The sequence below is a fragment of the Mustela putorius genome, unplaced genomic scaffold (genome assembly GCF_011764305.1).
Source record: "Mustela putorius furo isolate JIRA1106 unplaced genomic scaffold, ASM1176430v1.1 tig00000905_pilon_pilon_pilon, whole genome shotgun sequence".
NCBI lineage: Eukaryota > Metazoa > Chordata > Mammalia > Carnivora > Mustelidae > Mustela > Mustela putorius.
Window position 1 is genome coordinate 3,270,082 of NW_025421511.1, and position 24,305 is coordinate 3,294,386.

The window sequence follows — 24,305 nt, forward strand, 5'->3', positions numbered from 1 at the left end:
AATCATTTCTCTGGGGTGAATGTCTAGGAGAGCAATTGCTTGGTTGTTACGTATTTGACTTAAGAAACTGTAAGACTCTTTTTCCCAGTGTGGTTGTTCTTACTAGTTACTAGTGACGGGTGAACAACCAGTTTTCTCCACGTTCTCGCCGGCTTTGGTACGGTCACTGCGTTTTACTTTAGCCACTTGGCACATGTAGGTAGTGGCATTTCCTTGTGGCTCTACTTTGTGCTTCCCTAGTGACTAATAATGTTGAGAATCTTTTCATGCGCGTACTTGCCATCTCCACAACCCTTTAATACCGTGACTCTTCATATCTTTTCTCTGTTTTCTGATGGATTGTTTGTTCTTCACTGCTGGGTCTTCAATGTTCTTCCCGTATTCTAGACACCTAACCTTGTCACACGTGTGGTTTGCAAATATTTCCTACCAGGGCACAGCATGACTTTTCTTCTTCTCATAGGGTCTTCCACAAAAAAGGGTTTAATTTTTATGAAGAATAATATTTCCGTTTCCTTTTATAAATTTATACTTTTGGTGTCCAGTCTAGGAATTCTTCAGCTAGTCCTACACTTTCCTCTATGTTTTTTTCTAAATTTTTCATAACTTTACCTTTACGTCTATGATCGATGAGTTTATTATTATTCAGAGTTTTGGATTCTGTTAGAGGCTCAGCTTTGTTGTTGTTGTTGTACCTGTGGATGCCTGTTTGTTCCTGCATCATTGTCGAAAGGTTATCTTTACTCCACTGACCTGCCTTACACCTTGAACTCTGTTGGGCATGTCTGTGTGGGTCTGTTTTTGGGTTCTGTGTTCTCATCCACTGCTGTATGGATCTGTTAATTTGCCATTACACATGATCTTGATTACTGAATTTATAAAATCAGTCTTGGAAATTGAGTATCCTGATTTATTCTTTCTGAAATTATTTAAACTATTCTATTGGGGTTTGAAGACTTTCTTTTTTTTAAAAAAATATTTTATTTATTTATTTGAGAGAGAGAGGGAGAGAGACAGAGAGCACAAGCAGTAGGAACAGCAGAGGGAGAGAGAAAAGCAGGCTCCTTGTTGAGCAGGGAGCCTGATGCGGGACGAGATCCCAGGACCCCGAGATTATGACCTGAGCCAAAGGCAGACTCTTAAAGTACTGAGCCACCCAGGCATCTTGGGTCTTGAAGGCTTTCTTCTAAAATATTTTTTAGAAAAATCTTGTCTTTATCTTCAAAAAAATCTTGTGGGGATTTTGACAGTAATAATGATAAACCTGAATATGAATTTGCGGAGAATTGATATCTTTATAGTGTTGAGGTTACAATTTGTTAGCATGGTGTATTGCTACAGTTATTAGCTTCTTACTGATTTCTTTCCTCAGCAGAGCACAGTTTCAAGGGTATAGTTTTGTGCCGTCTTGTTACAGCTAAGTCTTTTTTAAAATGATCGTAAGTGGCATTATAATATTTCATTTTGGTGCCCGTGTGTTCCATGCTGGTCTGCAGAAATACCACTGAATTTGGTATGTTCATTGTGTATCCTGTGCACTTGCTCATTTCAAGTATTATTTCCAGGCATTTTCTTATAGACCCCTTGGCCTTATCTATGTAGACAATTGTGTCACCTGCACAGAGGGGCAGTTTTATTTCTTGCATCCTAATTCATATGCATTTGTTTTCTATTCTTGGCTTACGGCGTGCTGGCTAGATCTTCCAGCACAGTGTTGAATAAAACTAATGAGACCAGACATTCTTGCCTTGTTCTCAGTCTTAGGGGGAAGCCTGCAGTCTTACACCATCCAATGTCATGTTGGCTTTAGGTTTTTTAAGATATCCACTGTCAAGTTGGGGAAGTTTTCCTCTATTCATATTTTGCTGGAAAGTTTTCTCATGATTGGATGTTTAAATATGTTCAGTGCCTTCTTTCTACATAGATTATCACGATCTAGTGATTTTGTTCTTTAGGCCATCATGATAGATTATGTTGACTGATTTTCAAATATTGAGCCATATTTATATCCCTGGAATAAATACCACTTGGTCATGAGGGATCATTCTTGTTATGTATTTCTTCTTTTTGCTCTTTGTTAAAAATTTTCATGCCCATATTTTTGAGAGCTAATATTGGTTCATTGTTTTCTTGCAAAGTTTCTGTCTTGTTTTGGTGTCAGAGTATCTGATCTTGGGCAGCCACAATGAAATGTCATACACTGAGTGGCTTCAAGAGTGGAGATCTATGTTCTCACAGTTCTGGAGGCTGGATACCTGGTAGCAGAGGGCGGCATGATCAGCTTCTGGGGAGGACTCTTCCTGCCTCGCAGACGCCTGCCTCCTCAGCATTGCTCATATGGCCTCTGCTTAGCGAATGCACGCTGGGGGCAGGAGGGAATCTCTTTCTCTTTCTATTGCTCTTATGAAGCCACCTTAGTAAGCAGAACACATGTTCAAACTGACAGAATGAAGGATTTTAAGACCAAAAACAAAAACAAAAACCTTGAATAATTCCTTTAGAAGAGCGTTTTATAAAATCAGATCAACACCTCACACTATGACCTTATTTCTTCTTAATTATCTGCTGAAAGCCCTGTCTCCAAATACACTTACACCGAACAATAGGGGTTCAGTATGTGAATTTAGGGGCAGTGGTTCAATCCGTAGCACAGGGTAACCTTAATGCCATAAAACACACAAGGAAGTTGCCCGTCCACTTCTGTTTTCTGGAAGAGACTGTAAAATAGATGTTAATTTTTCAAATGTTTGGTAGATATCTTAGTGCGTTTGGGTAGCTGTCCAAGTGTATACAGCAGAATAGCACAGACCAAGCAGCTCAGCAACAGCACAGATTTATTTCCCACAGTTATTGAGACAGGGGAGTCTGGGATCATGGTGCCAGCCGATCTGGTGTCTGGTGGGAGTGTTTTTTGTTACACAGAAGCAACTTCTTGCTGTCTTTTTCCTCACATGATAGCAGGAAGCTGGAAATGTTCTGGAATTTCTCTGATAAGGGTGCTAATCCCACTTATGGGGACTCTGCCCTCCTGACCCGATGACCACCTGAAGGCTGTACTTCTAAACATCATCGCCTTGGGAGCTGGGTTTCAACATGTGATTTTTGGGGGGACACAGACATTCAGTCTATGCCAGTAGAATTTCCCATAAAACCACCTGGCCTGGGGATTTCTTCTGGCAGAGTTTAATAGTTACAGCATTATTCAGATTTTCTGTTTTGTATTCAGGAAGTTGTGATACTATGTGCTTTTTTAAAGAAGCAGCCTGTTTCTTCTAAGTTATTAAATTTATGTGTGTATTTTTTGTAGTTTCCCCTTATTATTTTATGTCTGTGGGGTCTGTAGTAATATTTCCTGTTTTATTCCTGACATTAGGTATTTGTCTTCTACCTGCTGCCACTTTTTGTGTCAGTCTTGCTAGACATTTGTTGCTCTTTGCCAAGAATCAGCTTCTGTTTCATTGTTTTTTTTTTTTCTGTTTTTCTTCTATTTTAAGTTACTTTGATTTCTGCATTTATCTTATACCTCTTGCCTTCCCTTTGCTTTGCAATTATTTTCTTCATCCTTTCTGAAGTTCTTTAGATGGGGGTTTGGGTTGCTTATATGAGAATTCTCCTATTTTCTAATGTGTATTTTTAATACTATTGATTTCCCTCTCAGCATTGCTTAACTGAGTTCTCCAGCTTTTGATAGCTTGTCTTTTTCTTTTCATTCATTTGAATGTATTTTTTCTTCATTTTCCTCTTCGATCCCTGGATACTTAGAACTGTGCTGTTTAGGGGTTGGTGATTGTCCTGTCATTTTTCTCTTATGAATTTCTAGTTTGATTCTGAAACCTATAGCAGCTGGAATTAGATATTCAATACCCTAGACTTACTGGCAAAGCCAGAATATCCCTACAAAGAAAGAACATTCAGACCTACTCCTTTTGGAATAAGTTGTTTTTGGACTGTACTAAATCACATATCTAGAGATAACCTACTTAATTAGCAAACTTTAGGTAAAATATAAATTGATGAAGCATTTCTTCGACCTTTTGGAAAGCTGTTACTTTATAAGGCATTATGCATAAAGTATATATGATTATCCTAGTTCACTCATTCAGGCTGCTGACTTTATCATCACTAAAATGATAGTGATAGGGGAAAAAACATAGGTAGGAATCCAAAAGACTTACCTTGAAAACCAAACATTAAAATCAATTCATTTGACTTCTGCTCAAGCCAGTAATTGATTTTTGTTTATTATGCTGTGACTAGTATATGTTTTCTTTTCAAGAAAGCTATAATTTATTTGGGGCAGGTAATAAGAATAAGCACATTAACTAGGAGATGTGGGGGGCACCTAGGTGGCTCAGTGAGTTAAAGCCTCTGCCTTCGGCTCAGGTCATGATCCCAGGGTCCTGGGATCGAGTCCCGCATCGGGCTCTCTGCTCAGCGGGGAGCCTGCTTCCTCCTCTCTCTCTGCCTGCCTCTCTGCCTACTTGTGATCTCTGTCTGTCAAATAAATAAATAAAATCTTAAAAAACAAAAACAAAAACAAAACAAAGCTAGGAGATGTGACAACCTACCACCTAATAATTTAGGAGGACAGTGACAAATCAAAGTGCACGATAAATCACATATTTTCACGGAGCAGGCATGAGGATGACTTTACGTTTCCTGCCCCCGACTCCTGCAGTGATGTATTGCGCAATATCTTCAAGAAAGAATTTTCTCAAAACATGGTTTAAATGGACCGTGGCCTGAACGTGCTTCCTCACAGTGACCTGGCCACACCGTGAGAGTGGATGATGTAATAGTCCAGCTCATATCTCAGATGAATATGCGGCAGTGGAGCCAGACGCGCGATGACGTCATCAAATGTGCTGAATCACAAGTTCATGCTGTTTCATTCTGTTGCTCTGTTTTGTGTGGTTTAGGCTGTCGGGATTCCAGCTGCCGTCGTCCGTCGTCAGCACGGGCTCCATCCTCACGCTGTGGTTCACGACGGACTTCGCCGTGAGCGCCCAAGGCTTCAAGGCCCTGTATGAAGGTAGGACCTTCCTGGGCGCGCTGTCCAGACCTGCTCCTGCTTGCGGCGCGGGTTCCAGATCTCAGTGCAGTGGTGCAATATATTCCTGATGGCCCAGCACCGTCACGGCCGTCACAGCCAGACTTTCCGGGGCGAACTGTGTGTTTACCGTGTTCCTCTCTGGGCGGTAGTCTTGTTCGTTGGAGAAGTGGTTTCCTTTTGATGGGTGGCGGAGAAGTTTTGTTCATTTTGAGTACTGACTTGCAGCACTGTTCCCGTGAAAAATTCACTTTGAACTTGGAAGTGTTTTAAGAGTTTGATTCTTAACTTTTCGCTGGACAGTGATGCCGTGAGTGCTTAAGTGAAGAGAATTCCATGATGCGAGTTTCTCTTGTCAAAGCCGAGACTTGTACTTGAGAAGATTATTTGGGTTTTACTGTTTGGTCATGGCAAGGCGTCTGCATTTTGTGTTTTCAGATTTTGTGCCTAGGTGCCCACTGGAGTCTTGGTATTGTGGAACTACTGTTGAACTTGGGGACAGACATTTTAAAAAGATGAGAGAATTCAGCCTCGGAGAGAGGAAGTGGTTCAGATGCTCCTTTCAGGAATTCCGTGTTAAGAAGTTACTCTAGTAATTCTTTAAGCGTGAATGCTGAGGTGTGTCTGTTTTCACCTTGTGTTACCGAGACGTATAAGATTTTCCTTCCTGTGTAATACAGAGTCTATTAACTTTAATATAAATCCATTCCCGAGCGTGTGGATTGGAAATAGGTTATGGGGAGGGGTACAAGCCCATGGGTAGTTTGGCCTCGCTTCCTTAGGGTGTGGTTCTGGATTGAGTCCCCTCTGCCTGTGCTTTTGTGCAGAGTCTCAGTGCACTTGGGGGAAAACCCTTCTTTGTGGAAAGATAAAATCTACTGTGCTTTGTGCCGCTCAGCTTGGCTACTATGCGTTACCAGAAAACGTGCGTAAAATGTTGTCTTTGCACAAGTATCTAGACAGCCCAGTTTATCCTCTTATTTCGTGTTTTGGATGGAATGATGGTTAGCATCATTTTCTCTTCTGATTCCAGTGTCTTTCCGGCCCCTGGATTTGCATATATGCTGGCATCAGGATATGGAATACACTTGCAGGTGCTTAAGTCTGTTACCATCAGGGAGTAACTTAATCTTTGGAGAGTAACAAGCTAAGTGAAGGTTAATAGGTGCGATTAGCTTTCAAAGGTGCGCCTACCTACCACTTCCTACATACGCTAACTTCACATAATTTCTTTTCTGCTCAACATTTCGAAAGTGTTTCTAAGGCACCTGGTCCTAGCTACCCATGGCTGTCCTATCCACGTATCTGGTATTTGCTCAGATTGTTGATAATGCTCCAATATTTTAGAAACTGGCAATTTTCCTCTCCTTCCTGACAGAGCCGGTACTGGAATATGATATTTTGCTCAATTTCCTAAGATACATGTTGTGGAAACGCGGTTGATGTTGGATAATTGCCAGATGAGTAATTCTGCTGACTCTGCCCTATTGTTGTGGATGTTACTGGTTTTCCTGATGGTTTAAAACACACGATCGGGGAGACTGTCTCCACGGCAAAGAACACTGATGAGTTACTAATTTTTTTTTTTTTTAAATGAAGAGGAAACCTACTTAACCAGGAGTTCAGTTAAACATGCATTGTAAAGTTGTTGATCTGCGGACATGCTTTTTTATGAAGTTTATATTTTAATTAATGACATTATAATAGAGTCTGATATTTACAAGCAGATACAAGCCTTTTTCTTGAATGGAGAACAAAAAAAGATACTGCATTAAAAAGTGCTTTTTCAACAAAACTAAAATTGTATATAATATTTAGTATCTCTGTTTTAAAAATATTTCCCCGTTAGCTTAAAGGTCTCCTGAGAAAATCAATATGTAGTACCTGGAGAAATAAAGTTAACTATGGTCTCGACAGAGGATGAGGGCCTGGAGTATTTATCCGGAAGAGAGCAAAACCTCCACTGTGAGCGCCAGCTGACTTGTCAATAGTCCACGTTCCCACAGGGAAGTTAGATATAGGTGTAGGCACAGCCACTGAAGAAAGGGAGACTTTCTTGAAAATTATGCATAAAATATACAGACATACCAATCCAAATAAAATATAAAGCAGAACCAAGGATAAGGGGCAGGAAATTATGTACATTTTCGTTGGGAGCCAGAACGCTGAATCCTCTGGGGGATTCAGATTTCCTTGATTCTCTCGAGTTCTCATTTTGGGGACGCTGTCCATCAAGTCACTGTTCTAATCTGAATACTATAATAAGATTCTAATGTCGTTTCCAAGACCTCTAAAGGAAACTTAATTTATAGAACAGTCGATCAGCTTGTCCAAAAACATAATATTCTATAGTCTTAAACTACTACCACTTTCCAGATAAAATTAGAGTGTATTTAACATTACCAGACTGATGTTTGAAATTTGCTTAAACTGGAGAAAACGTTTCAAACTTTTACAATAGGTCTAAACATGATAACCTTGATAACAAGTTTGATCGGGGCACTGAACTCCGTAGTTTTCTGGCAGTGATTTGGAATGGCACTATTTACATAAATTATTATTCATGCATGGAAATATTATACTACATAATGCGTACGAAAACAATAATTTTAAAATTCTAATTAATGCATTCAGTCAATGAATTTAACCCTGGAAATTAAGTGGAAATACTTATAAATTTCACAGTAACATTGCTCATCAACAGTAATTGACTGTCTAAATATGGAGACCTTCGGAGTCTTAGTAAATTTATAGATTCTCAGTGAAATCAACATATTCCAATACATACATACTTCAGTAAAATTAAAGTTACCAACTTAATAGGGTTTTTTATAAGATTGCATTTGCTAGGTTCATCATGGAACATTATTCTTTATAGTAAACCTAGGAATTGACATTTTTTGATAAATTTACAATAGAATACATTGAGATTATACTTAATGTACCATGACATGGATTACTATCAAACCTCCTGTATTTTCCCAATATTGAAATATCATATATGTAAATAGCACTTACTTTTATATTTCTATTTGTCAACTTTTTTTCATTAAGATTTCAGTTACCAAAAAAATTGCTTCATTTATTTCAAGTTTATGTATAACTTAAGAAAAATAGCATTAGGAGATTGGACAAGGCGTGACAAATACTACGTAACAAATACTAATACTAATACAAATACTATGTAACGACGAACACCCATGACAAGGCATGGCCATCACTTGACTTGAGGTCAAGGAGAACAAATCAGTTCAATGATGTGAAAATCTAGACAATGTGCCCCAAAGAACACTTCTTATTTTTTTCCCCACTTTTAAAAGATGTCTTCTTCTTTCTTCCTTTCTCTCTTTTTTTCTTTCCTTCTTTCTGTCCACCCCTCCCCCTTCCTTCCGTCCTTCCTCCCTTTCTTTTTTTTTTCTGAGATGCCTCTATTTCTAATGCTTTTTATAATTCATGACAAAGTAATTAAATGTTAAGAACATTCACAAATAGAGCATGAAAACTCTTCAACCTGACATTTGAGTTATTTTGGTTTAAAGTTTGATTTATTTTTAAGTGACTTTTCTTATGTTAATGCACATGTTGGTTTTTGTTCTGGGAATCATTCAAATATCTATTTCCTAATTTTTATTTGCTGATGTTTAATCATTTTACTCTTGATTAAATTTTTTAAAAATGCAATTTTCACAATTATGTACTATAATTTAGGTTGACTTTTTAGACATTTTGCAGGTGAAGTAAGGTTTCTTGGACATTGGTTGTATTTTTCATAATTCCACATTTTCTGTGAGATAGAATTTTTATGCCTAATACCATTTACACTTGGGTAGAAAACACCAACTCTGTGATTCAAATTAATGAGTCCCCTGTGTATTCACTAGAATCAATACTTTCCTTGCATAGAACATCTTTCAAACGTGTAGGGCAATTCATTGGTTGGGAACCAAATTTTCTTTGAACAATTGGCAAAGGGCTTTTATCTGTGGGACAGCAGATGTTTTAAAGGTATCAGAATGAAAATCATACTCACATTTTGAGTATTTGCATCTGGTGAGGTTGAAGGAAGGTTACGCTGGATTCTTAGGCAAAACTGATAAATTGTGGGAAACTACTCTTTTTAAGATTTCTTTAAAAATTGTTGCTGACATGGTAGCTGCAAAGGGAGCATTTTTAACGACACGTGTAGATAGTCATATATTTTGATCATAAGATGCTGATTTTACACACTCAGCTTTTCCCTCATCTTTCCAAGTTTCTGTCTTAGACTATACTGGACTTCAATTTTATGCGCGTAGTAGAAGACTCTGAGTGAAGGATCTATTTGAATGAAACAAATACTGGTGGCATAATGAGGAGAAATTTGACATGCTAAATAGTAAAAATTTGCTTGTGGCAAGAAATCGTGTTTCATACAAAACAGTTCATTAATTGGAATGAGAAAAACAATTGCCCATGAAGATAATTTAAGAGCCTCCCCTGGGTTATAAAATGTTCTTCTAAAGGAATTATTTAAGGTTTTAAAAAAAATTTTTGACTTAGAGTCCTTCATTCTACCAATTATAACGCATGTTCTGCTTACTAAGGCGTACGTTAGGTTTACTAAGGTGTGTGTGTAGGCTGGTATGAGCTCCTGTATACATTTTCTTATTAAATTCCTATAGGATTCCTATAAGTGAAATTAGATTGCCTCGTGTTTTCAGGTGGAGGAAGTGAGGTCATAACTGACAGGAATCCAGCTGGCCAAGACCTCATAGCCACAGACTTGTGAAAGCAGAGGACACGCAAGCCCCCTCCGTCTCGAAGTTCTAATTCTTACTCCCTCGCGATTTAGCCGCTCATGTTCTTATTTGCGTGCGACATCGGCAGATGCAAACTCATGAACGTGTGCACTGACACGCGGGCACACAGTCAGAGAATCACGTTTTTGCCCATGTGATGCACAACTACATCCACGTGTGTACAGAGGCACCCCGGTGTACGCCGGGGAATGTGTGTGGTTACGCAAATGAACACACACATGTCCCCGTTCATTCTTTCTCTCATTTACTCACTCAGCTTCACTCAGCATCTCCCAGAGGCCCAGCGCGGAGCTGAGTGATAGGAGCACAAACATGGGAAGGCCGTGGTGGTTCTGAAGCCACAATGAGGGAGAACATGGCCCCTTTCAGGGGAACATAGAGACTATGTTTGACGAGTGTTGGTGTTTGACAGGGTTGGACAAAGAAGGGAGGCCAGCTGCCCTTGGGGGCCAGGTACAGGTCCTTACAGAATTAATCTCAGATGATGTGTTTAAAAAACTCCTGTGACAAATGTCTTCATTCTGTCAGGGGCTGAATAGAAGCTTTGCAGGAAGAGAGGAAGGGGGGGATCTTTCTGAGGGAGGAAGAGTCACGTTCCAGGCTGTGGAGAAAACGGAGTACCATGTTGAGGAATGCCGAAGTGGGGGGAGGTTGATGGAGGACTGCCTGGAGGGGGAGATGCTGGGCCTCCCTTCTCCTCAGGGTTCACGGGGACGTGCAGCGGGGCCCCACTGCCCCGCCTCAGTCGAGGAGGTCACTTTGATGTGGTTTCATCTGTGGCTTCCAGCACCTCCTCTGTGTCATCCTGTAAGCAGAAGCGGAATGAATTCCACTGGACTATTACATAAACTGCAGTTTTTTAATCTGTGCTTTCATTTCACAATTTGTCATCTTTGGGCCCTTCAACATGGCTGTGGTGTCGGGAACCATGAAAGCAGAGGGCAGATGTGCATTTGGTAAGTTCCGAATTCCCACAGCACGTTTGCCTCCAGACTGGCCTTGAGAAACGTCTGTCCTGCTCCCCGTCTCTGTGTCCTTGAGAGTAGTAGATGCTGAAGGAACATTTGAGTCCTTGACATTTGTCAGCATCTAAATATTCAAAACGAGATCTTGATAAGAAATCTACCTTTGACCATGACTTAATTTCATCTAGTATTTTTCTTCTCCCCCCAACCCCTAGAGTGAAAACCACTTTAAGTGCCCCGATTAACTGATGTGAATTTAATCTTCCTTCTGGTTAGCACATCCTCTCATCTACAAGATTCTAAAACAGCCCCGAACGGGTTTACACACAAAGAGATTCATGGTGCACAACGTGCTCAAACTGTTCATGTTTAAAAAATAATGGACTTCACACAGGCCATTATTGTAAGCTTGCGAGGACTTAAAATGGATTAATATCATTTATTACGCATTGATGTCATGGATGCAAATGGCCAACATTTTCATGGAGTCCTTAGGTTTTCAGCAGGGAATAGGGGGTCTTGGCTCCAGTGAAGCCCCTTTTGCTCTGGGGTTCGCAGCGTCAGGAGCTCCGGGCTGGGGTGGGGCTCTGGACCGACCGTGCGTTTCTTGTTGCCTCAATGTGTTTGGCATTTCCCTCTGACACATCACTCAAGCCGCATTTTCTTTCCTCTAACACACGTGGATCTGGACTTAGAAAGAGCAGCTAGATTATTACCCTTCAAGCTCGAAGCTTTATTTAGAATGTCAGCACTGATTTATTTCTCTCCTGAAGTGATTATCCAAACTCAACCTGAATTAAAGTGTGGAACATGAATGACCCACCTGGCAGGAAGGAAAGCTTTCTGACTGAGAACGGGGTGGCCAAGCGGCGGCAGTTAGCGGTCCCTCAGCTGACCCTCAGCCATGATCTTGGGTTAATAACAGGGACTGGGGTTGGAACACATGGGCACGTCTGGAATGCCTTTCCTCCTGACTGTTTCGGCTGTGTGAGTGGGTAAAGACAAGCACGGACACACCTTTACCTTAGAATGAGCGAAGCTGTTGGTGCTCTTAGCAGACCCTGTCCGGGTGCACGCCCTAGAGCCTGGGTCTCCTTTTAGGTCTTGATTTGCAGAGATTTTCAGAAAGCTGCACGAGAACCGCTAAGCAAAGATTTTGGAATGGCGCTGGAAAATCGTTGTTGCTATTAGTAATACCAATATGAACGCCTCCAAAAGGCACAGGCATAGGAGAGATAGGGTTCCTTTCTTTTTTTTAAAGATTTTATTTATTTATTTGGCAGAGAGAGATCACAAGTAAGCAGAGAGGCAGGCAGAGAGAGAGAGAGGAGGAAGCAGGCTCCCCGCTGAGCAGAGAGCCTGGCGCGGGGCTCCATCTCAGGACCCTGAGATCATGACCCGAGCCAAAGGCAGAGGTTTAACCCCCTGAGCCACCCAGGTGTCCCGAGATAGGATTCCTTCCTGAAGGGACAACATTAAGGCAATCAGATAATGGGGCTGTGAAAAAGGGATTCAGTCCTGCCGTAAAAAATGAGTTTCACCCATCTAGCAAGGCCTATCTGTAACCGATGCTACTGACACTCATGATGACGGAAGAAAAGGTAAAATGAGTACCAGAGGCAGAACACGCTGCCAGAGGCAAAGCCACGTCCAGTCCAGTTCCGCCAAGAGGAGTGGCACACTCTGGGACGACACTGTTGAGTCTGAGAGTCACAGCCACGCCCGAGGGGCCGCGGGCCGGGCAGGGAGGCCGCTTGCTCCTGCCCCTGTCTTGCATCTCTGCAGGGTTCCCCCCTGTCTTGCATCTCTGCAGGGTTCCCCGCGTCAGGAGCTGCAGGGCTGGGGTGGGGGAGCAGGGATCATCTCCGTTCCTACGAGGCTGTGAAACGACATGTACAATTTGGTGGGTGGCTTTGGGTGCAGAAAACTTTTCCCAGGCTCCAGCAAGGTCTCGAGAGTTCCAGAAGTAAGGAAAAGCTCAGAAGGACTGTAGACGGGCGAGGAAGCCCCGCTCACCTGCGCCACCAAATGTTCTCGCATCTGATTTCTGTCACTTCTCCGATTTCTGCCGTTCGGACTGCACGTGTGCGCGAGGAGCCTCCGGGTTGTGACGCGGCGACACACACCGGCCTGAGGGGAGGGAAGGAAGGCTTTCGAGCCGCCTAGTCCTGCGCGGGGCCGTTCATTAATCTGGCGTCTGGATTCTATATATATTGGTTTTGTGAGCGTCATTACTGTGTGTTTACCCCAGAGAGATGAAGTCTGTGCTCTGTGCGTTAGAAAGTCTCGTTTCTGATTCAGTAGGAGACGATTACTATAGATTCATTAAAATAGTACATTCTGCAGAGAGGCCTACTGAGAGAGTCTGAGCCAGTCTTCTGCCCTGATCCCCCCCCCACATGTGCACACACACGTGTGCACACACACGCGCACGCACACACCCTCATTACATCACCTGTGCACTATTCCGTCAAGCATCACTATAAGGAAGTATTTTTTTCCAAAATGCTCATATAATTAGAAAGATTCAGTTCGTCTTAGTCCTGTATGCATTGATATAAACGGATGCCCAGAATATATGAAAGGGAAGAAAACGGTAGAATCCCATTTTGGTGAAAAGAATGTGTTTTGAAGTTCTTGCACAAGGGTGTCTTCCCATGTCCATGTGTCTGAGCGTGCACGTATCACGTACGTGCACTGCGTACACACATATGCTTGTGTGAATATTCAGGGAGTTGTAGAATATGCGGGGGATTGCTAAAGCGCATGACTTTGGGGAGGAATTAGGAAGAAAGATTGCTTGATTTTTCTCTGTATAGTCGCATCATTTAGTTCGTTGTAAGGAGCATTAAAAAATTAAATAACAGGGGTGCCTGGGTGGCTCAGTGGGTTAAAGCCTCTGCCTTCAACTCAGGTCATGATCCCAGGATCCTGGGATCGAGTCCCGCATCGGGCTCTCTGCTCAGCGGGGAACCTGCTTTCCTTCCTCTCTCTCTGCCGCCTCTCTGCCTACTTGTGATTTCTGTCAAATAAATCAAAAATAAATAAATAAATATAGATAAATAAATAACATCCTAAAGGAAGGTCTTTCTGAAGAGGATGTGGAAATCAGTATATATTTTTTTAATTTTGTTTATTTATTTGACAGACAAGATCACAAGTAGGCAGAGAGGCAGGCAGAGAGAGGGGGGAAGCAGGCTCCCTGCTGAGCAGAGAGCCCGATATGTGGGGCTCGATCCCAGGACCCTGAGATCATGACCTGAGCTGAAGGCAGAGGCTTAACCCACTGAGCCACCCAGGCGCCCCAGAAATCAGTATTCGTAAGTGAATTTTTGACTCACATCTGGAAGTTGAATGAAAAGTTGACCCAGGTAATCAAAAGTTCTTCAAGATTATGTGGTTTGCGTATGGCTGACTTCCTGCCTTCGAAGGCCGTCTCTGCAGCCGGAACGTTTCGGTCATTTGAAAATGAGAGGAAACAATGCATCCTAACTACAAGTCCACATACAGAAACAGTAGCCTGTCTACAAGGGGCATGATAAAAGGCAAACTAATCCCATAGGAAAGACATCTTCCAGATCATTTTCAATAACAAAATAGGGATTGGTTAATATTTGTGCGTAAGGGGAATTCCCAAATCACAAGTAACAGACTTAGATTTCTCAAAATATTCTCTGTGGATTATAAACATATTTTATTCTTTTTAGCCACTCGTCTCCCAAGATTTTTTTTTTTATATTGTTTGTTTTTTAACTGATTTCTTGTGTCTAATTGCTTCAAACCTGTAAGCATACACACACACACGCATACACACACACGCACACACACACACACACAATATTTGGAAATAATTCATTTCAGGAAATATTTGAAGAATAAAAATCAATCATTACATAAGATGAAGCTTTACAAACAAAAATTATGAGACGGAGTGATTTTTGATAGTCTTTTTTGTTGCTGTTGCCATGGATCTGTAATGTGTGGCTCATTATGTTGGAAATCAGATGCCCTCTCTTGCCACTGAAAGACCGTCAGCCCTCGGCTAGCTATTATGTGGGTACTGGGGTTGGAAAATGTTAGGGGAATCTAACTGTGTCGATATCTGCACATAGACAAGGGCATGGATCCTGAGGTCTGGTGTGCTCTGGTTTCCCAGTCACCCCCCGTGTGCCCCTCACGCGTGTTACACAGGCAGTGGTTGCATCAGATTCCTCCCTGTGAGATGAGGCACGGATGGCGCCAGCCTCAGAGCCTTGCTGGGAAACTTACAGAAAATGAGCTACTGCAATGGTTTGGCTCCGTCTCTGGTTCGTAAGAATTTTAGTCCATGCTTCAAGTTCTGCAGACTGGCCTCAAAGATGCCCTCCATAGGTATAATGTGTCATTATTTCTGCAAGTTGTGAATTATATGATACCCTTCTTTAAGGCTTATGCTCCTCTCTCTCTTGCTGATACCGGCTTTGCCGTCCTAGTCTTGGACACTCTGTCTACACGTTGTGTCTCTATGTCTTTTTTATGTAGTGAGAAAAATTGCCAGATGTTGATGATTTTTTTTGTTTTTCTTTTTTTTTTAATTATGTTATGTTAGTCATCATACAGGACGTCATTAGTTTTTGATGTAAGTTCCGTGATTCATTGTTTGTGTATAACAGCGCTCCGTGCAATCCGTGCCCTCCTTAATACCCACCACCAGGCTCACCCGTCCCCCCACCTCCCCTCGGAAGCCCTCCGTCTGTTGCCCAGAGTCCACTGGTGAGAATGCAGAGTGCCTTTTCATCCCAGCTAAGAGGTTGGGTGATACTTACTAGTTTTAGGACAAGCTTGGAAATTCTACAGTGTGGTTAAGGTTGACTTCTTAATTTTTCCCAAATCTCAACTCACGTCTGTAGGTATTATTGCTGTTGTTTTGTTGTTGATTTGTTCATTATTTTGAAAATAACAGGAGTATAGGATAGAGATCTGGAGGAAAGGCAAAATCACTTTTTTTTTTTTTTTTAACAGTTGCTGCTAGTTATAGTTGGTGAGTCTGAGGTAACACAAGGAAAAGATGGGAAAGAATGAGATTGATGTGGATTATGGAAAGGAAAAAATGAAACACAGGCATACATAGAAACGAGAAGGATCCAAGAATGTTGGAAAGGGATGTCAAATATTTAAATCAGAACAAAAATATTACAATGTGATAGTTATATCAAAATCATTTTAGTTTTAAAGATAGAGAAACACTTCCCTTCGTTGGACCCCTTTGTGAAAGATATATATGTCACATTAAATATAATCAGTCTGTAGCTATATGGAAAACTTAAGCTTTAAACAATGCTTCACACTCTGATGTGTGGTGGAAAAAACACAAAATATGCATTCAGATGGTAAAAAAGGATAGAAACGCTTATCCGCAGAGTTCTTAAATCAGTCTAGAAGAGATTTCAGGATTCATTCCACTCCTGACTTTGCATTTAGCGTGTAAATGTATTATCATTCCTGATATCCTGGCTGCCTAAGGCTGACGGGTCACTGCATGTCAGGTGGGCATCTGTGTTGCTGGATCGAAGCGCATTTCTCAAAGGGTTTGTTAGTCTAAAAAGTTTCCAACCTCACTGGGCTGTTTCTTTGTTTTACTTGCTTCCTTTAAATGTAGTCAGAAAATGGCGATCTACAATCTCTTGGGAGTAACCTCTATGGAATTTATATTTCAAGAAATGGTCCATTATGATTTATTCTTAGTTTCAACCAAATGAGGCACTGATTCTATTGATTAGCTGGAAATGGCACCATATAGAGTTACACTATGAGTTGGTCCGTTTTCTATATTTTTAGAAGTTTTAGATTTATAGAAAATCACTCACTCTTCTTATTGTAGACGCTTAAGTCCCTTATCATTCCTTGGTGCTAATCAGAGAGGCAGAAACCAAAAACAGGAAATCTCTTTGTATACCAGCATCAGTCAAAAGCTTACAATTCAGAGGTGAAATTAAGCTTATAAATCAAGAAAACAAATAATTTGGTCTTGTATTTGTGTCCTCCCAAATCTGTTCTCTAAAAACCGAGTATGGAAAGTCTCGTGCTGCTCAACTACCCATTTCATGACGGGAGAGGTTGAAATGCCCTTTCCAGGCGGCCTCCGTGTTTGTTTTAACTAACTTCCTTGCAAACGTTCTTGACCTTGGTTCTTCCAAAATATAACCTTATATTTCTTTCATATCCTCAGGGAGAGAAAAAAAAATATCATTTAATGCCAAAAAAAAAAAAAAATGACCTGGGGCCTTTCAAGTTGCAACATTAATTTATACACATCTCATTAAGCTTCTGTAGTCTTTTAATCAAATACATCTTCAAATGTTAATTTTGTGGGGTTTTTGGTTTTTTTTTGTTTTTTTTTTTTTTTTGAATCAGGCATCTCTTTTTCCTTAAATATGTTTTTAGATATTAGAATAATGGAACGGAAAGCTCCATGTGGGAAGAGAGGAGAGTGGGTGGGCAGACAGCTGGTGTGTGGGGGACCCTGCAGTTTCCTCCTGCAGCTCTGCCCGTGTGTAGGAGGGCGACACATGGGCGATGGCGCAGGAATGAGATGCTGAACGGTGTCAGCCTCGGACGCCTTATCCTGCTTAACTCATAAAAATGGGATTTTAACATTCCACATTTTATTTTTCATTTTTGAAGACTTTCACACTTGCTCAAAACCTTCCCATATGGCACAATTCTGACATGTGTATCAAAAATTTACGTATTTACTTGACTCTTTTTTGGAAGAGAAGTTCGGATGCGTGAATCATAAGGACAGTGATAATGAATTACTTTTATATTAAGTTCACCCAGTCCCAGGAACTGGCTGGCAGGTGTTTATAATTAATCCTCCTGTGTTTATTACCAAGTTCCTGAAAAAGTGATTATTTTCATGTGTAGACTCCCCTATAAAATAAGGCAATTTGAGCTTTCAGCGTAAATGACGAACAGAACACAGCATTACAAGGAAGTACAGCATTACGTACAACACTCACGTTGCACGACACACTTTAGGCGGGATTTTAACCAAGACAGTGCGATTATGTCCATTTTCAACAACTTCAGAACAAGAGGCCATCCAGCATGCTACACCACAGAGTCTCGTTAAGACTTGATAAATTGAAAAAAGCCTTTATTGTACATTAAGTTTCATTTAACCCTTACAACTCTGTACGTGATGACTTGACTCCTAGAGCGCTACTCCACGAGGTGCGATAACTCTCCGACATGGCATCGCCACGCAGGGACCGCAGAGCTGGGGGCCCGGTGTGCTCACCGCGAAGAGAACTGGCAAACTTCTCCCCTAAAGGGCCAGACCGTAGCTCCTTTGGCTTCCCAGTCTGCCCGGTCTCTGTCTCAGCGGAGCCGCAGTATGAGCGCGTCCCTGATCAGGGCTTGCGCGACTGAGCATCCTTAAGTCCCAGTAAAACTTTATCCACAAGGATAGGCGGCCATTGCATGGGACCCTGTCCTGAAAGCCAGAGCTCTTTCCTTCGCTCAGAAGCCTGATGGTGTTTCCTGCTGGGGGGGGGGGGGGGTTGGCTTCATTGTTTAACCCACTGTCTAATTGTGCCGTCGAAAAAAGTCAGTGACCTGACCAAGGGCTCCCCGTGAAGGTCAGGCTAATTGTTTGGCTGTGACCGACAGGACAGCCCTGTGCATCCCCGAGTCACACCCCAGGAGACTCGGGGCTTTAGGAAGTCAAACCCTTCGGAAGCTGGTGATGAACACATCGTCTGCTGATACTTTGCCCAGAGCTTGTGCACATTTTCACTTTTGTGTTTCGTGTGGGAGACGTGGCCACTGCGAGTGTGTACGTTTGCTGTCGCGCGTGGCGTCGGCGTCGGCTCCCGAGTTTCCTTTCTGTGTGTCCTGCCTCCTCACAAGCTCCCAGGACCACAGGCATCGCCCTCGGATTTCAACCCCAAAGGTACTCCTCAAACTTCTGCATCTGAAACGTTAGGTCAGTTCCTCGCTCCTGACTTAAAACCCACCCCTGCACCGGGGGACAGTTAACAGGAGACGTAGGAGAAAGAGGGGCTGTGAGGTCCGACTTTTATGTGGTTGGGGGTAAAGTTGTGTTTTGAAGATCATTTTCATGGCACATCTCTTTGTCCTTCATGTTTCCCGACATCTTGTCATTTTGGATGTGTTGAAGGGCAAGCAGAGGCCCGGGGGTGAAGAGTTTCTGGTGCTTAGAATTGTCCTCTCTGAGGACACTGGCGTGACGAAAGTCACTTGCACCGTTTGGAAAGGGTTCGGAGCTCTTTACAGTACAAAACTGTGCCAGTGGAAAAGTCCTACTCAGCATAACTAAATTGTAATGTGTGTACGGTGACGCTCACCGCCATCTGACAGCTGTTTGGTTCCTCTGTGAAACGAATTAGTGCTGTCGTTTTACTAATAGACCAAAAATAAGATTGCTGGCTTTGTTTCCAGCAGCCAGTTCGAACAGAAGCCGGTCTGAACGAATTGCCCTGTCCCTGGTCACAGTCATGCCTGTTACAGGACAGGCTATCAGAGCATCAGGCATTACTCAGAATACTAATGGAGGGAACCGAAGCCCTTCTCAGAGCGAGTATCACTCCGGACTGGCTAAGAAGAACCACACTGTTTGTAAACCACCCAGGGGCTCTCTTCTAAGTTGCCTGTCAAGGCGTGCGGGACTCTGACGCAGGACTTGTCTGTGATTGCTCACCAAACTCAAATACATCTGAAGCATGCTTCACGTGTGTGCTAACTCCTGGTTCTGGGAAAATCACGTCCTGTCTCTTGGAGCTTGTTGGGGAGAAGGGTTATGTGTCTTGCACAGGGATGAGGCAGTTCCAGGCAAAGCCACGGTTTTCTTTTTGACCATAAGCAAAAACAGCAAAACCCCTGGTGTTTTCGCAGAACTCCAGACCTAGGTTGATGGTTTCATGACACTTTTAATTATTCACCGAACTGCTATGGTCTCATTTTATTTTGTAAGACACACTAATATAGATGAGAATTAAAATCCCCGTTTTTCAGTGAGGAATCAAGCTAGGCAGTGTGTTTGTGCTCGCACAGCTAGAGGGGAGCTACTGGCAGAATTTAGAGCCTACTTTTAGACAACCGAGAAGCAAGGTGCGGAGTCTAAAAAGAGATGGCAAGCCCTTCGATCGACTAAGGTAACTAGAATTTCCCTTTTCACATCTTTTTCTTTCTTCTTTTCCCCAAGCTAGGTACTCCCAGTTCATGCAAAACCATGGCTTTGAATAAATAACAGTCCATCACCCTCCTTTGAATAAAACACATTGCGTTGACAAGTTGACATGTCTTTTCTGAAGCGCGGGTCCTCCCGGATGTTTGCTGGCCGATGGCGGGGACGGTGGTCTAGGATCCCCTGTTCTGAATAATGTGCCACCAGTGCTGCATGGATAGGACCCGTGCATGGGACAGCAGCCGTGCTGATTGGGCCCCGGAGGAGACCACTTGGGTCTGAACTTCGGTGTCATTGTTTTCTGCTGTGCCTTGGGAGGATCACTGAGCCCCTTCGTCCACATTTTAAAACTAGGATGTTGATAGAGTTAATGGCTTCATAGGCCATTTGGGGAATTGCATGGGGGAATTTTTTAAAAGTTTTCAAAAAAAGATTTTATGTATTTGAGAGTGAGAAAGAGAACATGAGCAAGTGGAGAAGCAGAGGGAGAGAAAAGCAGACTCCCCGCTGAGCAGGGACCCCCCTCCCCCAGCTCGGGGCTCGACACTGGGACTCTGGGATCATAAACTGAGCTGAAGGCAGATGCTTAACCATCTGAGCCCCCCAGGTGCCCCCCCATGGGAGAATGACATGTAAGCTGCTTATCCGTGTGCCTGGTCCAGAGTGAGTGCCAACCCTTACTATCACTGGCTTAAGGGGAAATGATAGAAGGCTCTTGGCTTAGGTCCTGCTTACAGCTCCTCAAATTCAGTTTCTATTTAACAATATGAACTGTAATAATATTAAACATAATCCAAAGGAATTTTCAACAAGAATAGAATAATATAAATATGAAATTATACTATGAGTACAATGTCAATGTAAGCAAAATAGTATAAGAGAAATGTTAATCATGAATTTAATGTAAATTCCTATCTTACTACTAGTGAAAACTCAGCTGGGTTATAATTTTTTTATGTTTAATGATAGGAAATGCCATCTTTACAAACTTATTTTCCGTGCGCCCGTTTTCCCCATCTTCATATTTATATCTCATCCTTGAATACAGGTCTGAACTCTGGAACAATTCTTGCATAAATGTGCTTCATGCAGAACACTTACATGGGATTTTGGTAAATGTGATTTTACAAATGGGATTTTGAAATATGTAGTATAAAATGAAGTTAAACAAGTTTCTTGACCAGACGGTAAAGCTAAAATTAAAGGTGGTAGTGAAGAAACATGCTTAATATTCCCAGATCATCTGGGGTTCCAAGAGGGAGATTTTGTGAGCAGTGTTCCCCAAACGTGATTGGACATAGAAGTTAATTTTCATGGAGCATCTCCATGAGGAAAGTGCTCTAAACCCTCCCCATTCTCTTCCCTAGTTTTCTGGGCCAACCCGGGGACCCTCAACCCTATTCAAGCCCGTATCAGCCACATGCATGTCACTGTTTTGATGCTCTCTGATTAATGTCACCTGGGCACAGACAGGATGGCATTGGTCCAAGGGGTGGGGCATCTGGTGGTGTTCTGCTCGTCTCCTCTGGTCTGCACACGGGGATGGTCACTGTGGAAGTCACTTCCCATCTCCGTGCTTCTTCCCTGGGTTCTGCTCCAGAGCTGTTCACATGTTTAAGAGACCCTTTCTAGAGAATGTCTTCATGCAGTGCACTCACCGGGGGGCTCTTCCCGTGGGAGGGGAAACCAGCATTTTCAGAGCACAGCCTCTGCATTCCCGGCGTTTCTGCATTCTGACTCCTGGCAAGACCGACCCTGCCCAGCTAATTGGGACTCCGAGCGTTTCATTGGAGAGACAGTCAAAGGAGTAAAATTGCTCAAAGAGATGTGGTTTGGGTCTCGCCACACCAGATTGTAAAATTATCATTTCAGGAAGGATCCAGTATAAATAAAGACAGTATAAGTAGTCATTAAACTATGATATGAATAATGAGAAAAAAAGATTATAATTGTTCAAGCAGTGTGACTAAAATGTGAAAGAGGTCATTTGCATATTTTAAGTGATAGAGGCTAATGAGTTAAAAATCTACTTTAATTACCATGTCTGTATCATCATTTTGAAAAGAAAACTTAAATTCCTTTTGCTCATGATATATAAAGCAGAAAGATTTTCACATTAACACCTGTTTTTATTAATCCATTTTAGAGAAATGTAAAAATATTATAAACAGGAATGAATGTATTCGGTACATTCAGCATGTGGAATATTACATTGCTTACAGGGTGTTTACAGCACCTAAAGTAGAAAATCATGTTAAATTTAAGTTAGCATCGAAGGTCACTTCTATAGCATCATGGAAGGCTGTTATTAAAGTTGACGGAATAGAAACATGTATTTGTTATCTTGGGCCCTTCATAAAATTAATGTTCTACAAATATGTACTGACCACCTGCTGTACACTAGACATTTTCTGGGGCTTAGATACACAACATTTAACAAAGCAGAGCAAAGTCCCAGGGTCTTAACTCTAGTGCAGGGAGCCCTATCATAAACAATTGTGTAATTGAAATATATAGTATGTTACATGGTGCCCTGTGCTATGAAAAAGTACACGTCAGGGAAGGCGTGTAGTGTTTTCAGCCTGGGGGATTGAGCTGCAATGATAAATAGGGTGTTTAGCAAAGCCCTTCACCGGGAGACGGTTGAAGGATGCACTGCACGGAATTCTGGGGGAATCCCACTCTGGGCAGCAGTAAGAGAGAGCAGGTGAACCACCTTGGGACCGAGTGTTGATGGTGGATTCCGGATATATTTCAGCATCAGGATCAGTGGGCTTTACTCATTGAATAAATGTAAGGTATGAGAAATGAGGAGCTAGTGATGACTCCGAGGTTTTGGAGGTGGAGAGCATGTCCAAAGGACCACATTGGGGTTAAGGACAGGTTGGGGTGGGGATCCAGAGTTCATTTATAGCCAAGGCAAATGCAAGCATCAGTCCTACAGCTGAGGCTGCTGTCATGTGGGAAGTGGGTGTGGGCGTGGGAAGAGGATGGAATTGGGAGTGTTGGAGGTGCCAGTCATAAGCTGAGGTCATCCGTGAGGAGGAAGACCACGAAGGGAAGAGATCAAGGGACTACATCTTGGTTACTCCAGGGTTTGGACACCGGGGAGATAAGAAGGAACATTCAGTACAGATCGCAGAGGAGCAGATGAAAAACTAAGCGCAGGCAAGAACACAGGATGCTGGAGACCGTTTTGGAGAAGGATCTGTGATTGGTGTGACCATGGGAGTAACGGATGACAGCGGAGGGAGGACGTTGACCAGAGGACGTTGGCCAGGGACCACGACCCTGGAGATTGGAAGGACTGTTGATGAGGACAATGCAGCCGCCAAGAATCACATCAGGAACAGTGTGCGGAAATGTGACGGTGACTGGGTGCCAGCAGTGTCCAGGAGCAAGCCTGCGTGAAATGAGCGGGCTGGGGAGGGAGGAGTCGACTTGTTATGCAGAGCCTCAGGGACAATAATCTGAAGGTGTACAGTGCAGAGCTGGGGGTTAGGGAAAGCAGCTGGAAGTGATAGGAGCCACTCCCCAGGAACATGGTGGGTGTGCCTAAGACAGCAGGTGTCCCCTGGAGGGATGGGGGGAAGCAGTGCCACCAGGAAGGCAGCCCCAGCCTCAGTGAGAAGCTGTAGGGGGCATTCAAAGAGGAGGCGGATTGGTGGGGGCAGAGAGGTGGGGCAGCTCCTGGGGTCGGGATGAGAATCAACTGCGGCGAGGGTTGGGGAAGGACCAGGTTCCTTGGGGGACACAGTGAGGTAGTCTAGACTCAAGCCTGATGAATGTGCAGGACTCAACGCCAGGATGGAAGGCAGGGTGAAGGCCGGAAGCTTCTAGAAATCTAGAGGCTCCTTTTTGGGATGAGTAAAGGGGCTGGTCAGGGCTCCATGACCTTGAACATATCTGTGTATGTTTAAAAAACATAATACACATAAATACTTTAAAACAATGTTAGGGTCCGATATACCAATATTCGAAACCGTGATGTTGTGAATAAATTATAATATTTGTGGGTTCCCTTGGATCACATTGAATTATCTTCTTGTAAAGATATGTCACAAGTTTTTGAAATTAGCACAATGTTATATGAGTTTCAGGGTACAACATATTGAGTCAACAGTTCTATACGTCACTCAGTGCTCAGCACGATAACTGTAGTCACCGTCTGTCCCCAGACAGCGTTATCACAGTATCACTCTGTTCCCTGTGGTGTGCTTTTCATCTCCATGACTTACTTATTGTATAACTGGAAGTTTGTACCTCTTAATCCCCTTTTACAGATTTGAAGGCATAGTTCC

The 24,305-nt window shown here is 42.6% G+C and overlaps 1 protein-coding gene across 1 annotated transcript in view; it reads left to right on the top strand.

The window, feature by feature from the left end:
* Nucleotides 1-24,305, top strand: part of CSMD1 (CUB and Sushi multiple domains 1) — a 1,951,187-nt gene that overhangs the window by 580,428 nt on the left and 1,346,454 nt on the right. Inside the window, exon 3 of the mRNA XM_045086171.1 lies at nucleotides 4,920-5,032. Coding sequence (XP_044942106.1) covers nucleotides 4,920-5,032 — 113 coding nt within the window. The remainder of the gene's footprint in view (nucleotides 1-4,919; nucleotides 5,033-24,305) is intronic.